Here is a 5519-nt window from a genome sequence, read left to right as displayed (position 1 = left end):
CCCGCTCCTCCCCTTGGCTGCCGGTGCTGTTCCGCGTCGCTCAGCTGTCGTGGCTTTACCGAAACCACCCGGAGTGGAGCCGCAGGCTGGCCACGGGACGCAGCACGGCTGGAAGACCCGAGCAGGCCCGGAGACGTTGGCAGGGAGCGATGGCTGCCTGGGGAGGCTGCGGGCTCGAGGAGACGGCGATGGGGTGACCCGAGGCTGGGGATTGATCTGTGGTGGCTAAAAATAAGGGTACAAGCTGCCGCCGGGTTTCCTTTCCGCCATAATGGTTCTCCTTCGACTCGTGCGGGTGCAGCCCAGGCAGCTCTGACCGGGAAGCCTCGGGCTTCGCTGGTGGTTAAGGGGAAAGGAAGGATGGGAGTGGGACTGGGTAACACGTCTGGGGCAGAGCTGGCCAAACTGCAGGGTAAAGGGTCGTTTTTAGGCTCAGCTGTTCTCTCCACCCCTTCTGGGGTCTGGATGGATGTTGGGAACGAAGATCTGGCAAGAGTGTCGGAGAACGGGAGCTCCCTGGCAGCATCTGGGAGCTCCCAGCATTGTTGGGGATGCTGGGAGCGAGGGCGGGAGGGCTCCGTCTTCCCAGCGCCCGGCTGAAAGAGCAGGGTACGGTTTCCTGCTGCCTTAAAACCCGGGCTGAGACCAAAGGGGAAGAGCGGGACCCAGAAAGTGAGGATCTGGGGGGGCTGGGAAGCCCCGGCGTCACGCAGGCGGTCGATCTATACCTGGAGCCTCTCGCCCTCTTACTTCCCTGCTGGAAGAGGCTGGCAGTTGTTGTATCGATGCTGGCGCAGGGATTTCTGTGGAATAAACCATTTTAAGCACCATTCGGTGAGCGATCCCTCAGCTGTGAGCACTGGCAGGCGAGTGTTGGCTAATTAGAGATGGCGAACGAGTAGCCTGTGAAACTCCCGCGTCTGTCGTTCTTATCTTCGTTAAGGCTGCTGCGACACTTCACCTGTTAATTATCACAGTGCCCGGCCAGCAGCCTGGTTAGAGAAGATCTGCGTGAAGCCCGGCAGTCCTAAAGTTTATTGTTTCTTCTTAACGAAGATAAGAGCGCGTGTTTTCAAAAGCAATTAGTGGTTTCGCGTTGCTGTAGTATCTTTTTAAAGCAGCCTGGCTTTTCTTTCTCCTGAGAGAGGAGAGCTGAAGCGCCGCTCAAAAACCCTGTGGAGGGGGTGTCCCAGGTCACTGGGGGTGTCTGAGCCCCCGCTGCTCTGCCCGGAAGTATTTTTGCAGGTAAAGGCACCGTCGGCCCCTGCTCCGGCCGGCGACGCCGCAGGGGGGCAGCAATTCCTTCCGCAAGGGAAAAAAAGGGCTGACTTTTGCAAACTGCATCATAACCCGCCTTCCTAAAAATAGCCTGGCTTCCCCGGCGCTGCTGGGAGGTGTCGCAGCCCGTCGCGACGCCCGGCTTCGTCAGGAGATGGCGAAGCCTCGACGAATAAACGCTCTCTGGCCACTCGCAGCTCCGGCGGAGCCAGAAAAAATCCCCGAGCCGGAGATTCATTAAGATGTCGGCGAGGCCGGCCGGCTTCTGGCTCCGGAGGGATCCCGGCGGCTGTGGGATCGCCGTGCCGTGCTCTGCCGCGTCTCTTGCTCGCGGCCCGGGTGGAAGTGGGATGGCTTCTCCCTCTACCGCCTCCTCCCCCCAAAACGAACAGCCCCTGGGGAGGTTTGTGGCTTCGACTGACCCCCAAAACGTGAAGCGTGAGTGTGCTTCAAGTGATGGGAGCTCCGAATCTCAGCTCTGCTGAATTTGAGGCTGTTATCCCTTTGGAAGCAGACGATAAATCGGGACGAGGTGGCCAGCGCCTGCGTCTCGATCGCACCCACCGGCTGCCCAGACCGCTCCTCCTTCCCCACCCTACCGCAACCAGGCCGTTCCCGGGCATCGCTCAGTCCCATCCTTCTCTCTTTCTCTCCCCAACAGCTAAGAAGAAGAACAAGAAGGGCAAGACCCTCACTCTGACGGACTTTCTGGCGGAGGACGGTGGCGGTGGCGGCGGCCCTACCTATATCCCCAAACCCGTCAGCTGGGCCGATGAGACAGATGACCTGGAAGGAGACGGTACTGTCATTTCCCGGCTCGCAGGAGTGCGCGGCTCCCAAATCAGTAAAACACCGACGCCAGAAGTCTCTTGGCCTGCGGCATTAAAGGAAGAAGCGCTCCGCTTCTGGCTTCCTCCTGGGGTTTGAGGGATGCGGAGGCAGTTCGTCCGCAGCTAGATCCTTCCCCTTCTTTTCACCGCTGCCGGGGGGGCGGGGGGGAACCGGGTGGGAAGCGTTGGTAACCGCACCGCCGCCAGCTCCCGGTTTGGCCGTACCCTTGATCAGCCGGTGACCTGGAATGACGCACCCAAGCATTGCAAAATTTGCTGGTTGTTTCTTTTCTGGGCAGTAATTAAGCTCAGAGAGCAAACCGAGTCCTTGTTACGACCGAGACTCGCAGTCTGGAGGAGGGGAGGGAGATTTGCGCCTGCACGGGGAACAGAAATGGGATAAAGAGGTTTTTGTCGGTGTCACCGGAGCAGAGAAAGCAAAGGGTGGGCAGATTCACCGAAGCCCAGGGGTTCACCGGTGAGCGCGGTGACCTCCGGCTCAGTGGTCATTAAAACATTAGTGTCGAGCCGTGGTATTTTTCCACGAGATGGGCTGCAATTCAAACAGGAATTAATCCCGGGAAGGTTTAATGCTTTATTAAACGGGTCACCGGACTAAATGGCCGCTCTCCCTTGCGGTTTTAGCCTGCCTCGGTTTCTCCTTGGGGGCTGCTGGTGCCTCTCGGGCAGCTTCTTTCATGCTGGGTCGAACAGCTCGGCCGGATGAATTTCAGGGCTTTGAGGTGCAGCTCCTGAGTCGTAACGCCGCTGTTGGCACCGTGCGGCGAGGACGATGGCGTTGGCAGTCGCCGGTCTCTAGCTGGGTGGGTTTTGGGTGACTTGCCAAATTTCTCTCTTTAGTTTCTACCACCTGGCACAGTAATGATGACGATGTGTACCGGGCCCCTCCGATCGACCGCTCCATCCTGCCCACCGCCCCGCGGGCTGCTCGGGAACCCAACATAGACAGAAGCCGCCTCCCGAAATCCCCCCCCTACACCGCCTTTCTGGGAAACCTGCCCTACGACGTGACGGAAGAATCCATCAAGGACTTCTTCAGAGGACTCAACGTGAGTAACGGCTCGGAGCCCGGTCTGGGCTGCGGGGCAGGGCGATGCTGGGGGTAACGTGGGCCCGTAGAGATCGTGATTTTGGATGCTGCAATCCCCGTTCGCGTTCCGCCGGCTCCGTGCGTTGGTTCCTGCTTCACCGCGGATCGGCCGAGGCAGCTCCCGGCTCCGGCGGGTATGTCTGTGTCTGGAGCTGGCTGCGAGGGGCGGTTTCCAGATGGCCGCGGCTGTCGGATTGCTTGATCTCAGGCGAGTCGCTTGACTACCAGCAAGCAAACGGCTGTTCCCGCTGTTTCAGCCACGATGGTGACGGAGCAAGAACCCTTCTAAAGCGGGTGGCTGGTGTTTCTCCTGTTGAACCAGGCGAATAGAGGAGGTTGGGCTGGATCTCGGGGTGATTTAGGGTGCATAGCTGGTGCCAAACGCCCACCCAGCTGCTCACTCGCTCCCCCTCCGTGGGGCAGGGGGAGGAAATAGGATGAGAAAGTTTGTGGGTCGCGATAAAGACGGGGAGGTTGTTACCAGTTAGTCACAGGCAAAACAGTCTCGACTTGGGGAAAACTACATTTATTGCCGATTAAAATAGACTTGCTATCGCTATTACCTGCTCCAGCACCTGGAGCACCTCCTCCTCCTCCTCCTCTTCCTCTGAAATTTGCGTTCCCTCTGCTGGTTCTCACTTTTTTCCCCCTCCTCCTCTGCCTGCCTGGCATCTTCTGCCCTGTCCTAAATACAATTTCACGGAGGCACCACAGACTTTGCTGACGGGCTCCAATTCAGCCTGCGCTGGGTCCGGTCCTCTCAAGGGGTTTCCCGGCTGGAGCTCGCTCGAGATACGTCCCGCCCTGCGGCCGAGAGCAGGAGACGCTCCCGGGTAGCCTGCGGCTGCCACAACAATATTATTTTTCCCAGCTTTAAGAGTGTTGGAGCCCTTGGGTTGTTCGGGGAGGAGGTGGGGAGGGACAGCAAGCAGCGATGGGAAATGGCCGCTTCCCTCCCGGAAGGTCAGCCTGGGAAATGCAGCCGGAGTCCAGCATTCCCCGCGTGGCAGCGAGCCGTGCTGATGGCAGCAGATAGCTCCCCACGGGCAGAGCCGTGCCGCTTAACCTCGATCTGTTCTTTTCAGCTTGTTTTTCTAACCTTTCGTGCTTGCTGAGGCAGCATCCACTCCTCCTCGGAGGGTAATAGCGTGGGTGAAACTCCTGTAGAGGAGGAGGAGGAGGGAGCTGAGAGGCGGCAGCCCTGGCCAAATCTAGGCAGAGGGGTCAGTGCTGCGCAGAAGAATAAGCAGCAAAGCACGATGGTGGCCCTCGCCCTTGCAGGAGTCATTTGCTCCGCATCCGTCGCTCATTCTCCCTGCCCAGCCTCTCCTGGTGCTGGTCTGAGCGGTGGTTCCTCACGCGCGGCTCGTCCGAAGGCGATTTGTGCCTTCCCTGTGCCGGCACGTGATGAGCTCCGCAGGCTGCTGCTGCTGCTTCCCGGGCCTCTGAGCGGGGAGTGACCTGGGAGCCGCCGCGCTTTGGGAACCTAAATCCGGCGAGGAGAGGTTGTCGAAAGCCTTAGTGCAGCGGGACGTCTGGTAGGGCCTGGGAGCGACGCTGAGGGCTTCGAGCCTGACATATAACCTAGCCGAGCCAGCAAGCTGTCCTCGCAGCCTGAGGACTCGTGTTGAACACGCAGAGTCTCGGGTGGACAGATCCGAAACTGGTTTTCGACCGGGGACGAGCTCTGAAAGCGGGCGGGATGCAAAGGGACGGCTCCTGCTGGCTTGAGGAGCCTGCGGCCGTGGGGTCAGAGCCTCTTTCTTGGGGCGCAGAGCAGCTATCACCCGCTGAGCGGAGCTGTCCCGGCCCTTCAGGTCAGTTCCCGCTGCAGCTACTGGAGATCTGCAGCTGGAAACCTCTTGCCGGTGCCAAATTCCTCCCTCCAAACAAGCGTCGGTGGCACTTTAATGTTGTGTGCTTGAAGGGGGAGTTGAACCTCCCTCCTTCCTGCTCATCGTTGAGAGGATTTATTCGGTCCCTCGATAGCAATGAGTTGCGTCGTCTCGGATAACGCAATCCTCGCCCATCGTACTAACGCCGGGGAGCAAGAATCTTAACGAGAGCTTTCCTCTTCTCTCTGACTGCAGATAAGTGCTGTACGTTTGCCGCGGGAGCCTACCAACCCGGAGAGGTTGAAAGGTTTTGGTTATGCTGAGTTTGAAGACATAGACTCCTTGTTCCAGGCTCTGAGCCTCAATGAGGAGGTGAGTCCCACCCCTGACGGAGCAGGACGCTGCCTGCCCAGCCCCCGAATGCCCACCCACACCCACACCCCCCCCCACAGCCGGACCGGGCCG

At 59.4% G+C, this 5519-nt stretch overlaps 2 protein-coding genes across 2 annotated transcripts in view; both read left to right on the top strand.

The window, feature by feature from the left end:
* The window catches only part of LOC103904533 (keratin, type I cytoskeletal 18), a 20330-nt gene extending 19299 nt beyond the window's left edge, over nt 1–1031 (top strand). Inside the window, exon 6 of the mRNA XM_009286033.2 lies at nt 978–1031. Within this exon, the coding sequence (XP_009284308.2) occupies nt 978–1031 (54 nt within the window). The remainder of the gene's footprint in view (nt 1–977) is intronic.
* A 703-nt stretch (nt 1032–1734) lies between these two features.
* Nucleotides 1735–5519, top strand: part of EIF4B (eukaryotic translation initiation factor 4B) — a 9457-nt gene continuing 5672 nt past the window's right edge. Inside the window, exons 1-3 of the mRNA XM_019473785.1 lie at nt 1735–2077; nt 2970–3178; nt 5310–5426. Coding sequence (XP_019329330.1) covers nt 1735–2077; nt 2970–3178; nt 5310–5426 — 669 coding nt within the window. The remainder of the gene's footprint in view (nt 2078–2969; nt 3179–5309; nt 5427–5519) is intronic.

The sequence above is a fragment of the Aptenodytes forsteri genome, unplaced genomic scaffold, assembly GCF_000699145.1.
Source record: "Aptenodytes forsteri isolate BGI_AS27 unplaced genomic scaffold, ASM69914v1 Scaffold268, whole genome shotgun sequence".
Classification (NCBI taxonomy): domain Eukaryota; kingdom Metazoa; phylum Chordata; class Aves; order Sphenisciformes; family Spheniscidae; genus Aptenodytes; species Aptenodytes forsteri.
The sequence above is the reverse complement of the archived record's forward strand: the minus strand, read 5'-3'. Positions and strand labels throughout refer to the sequence as shown.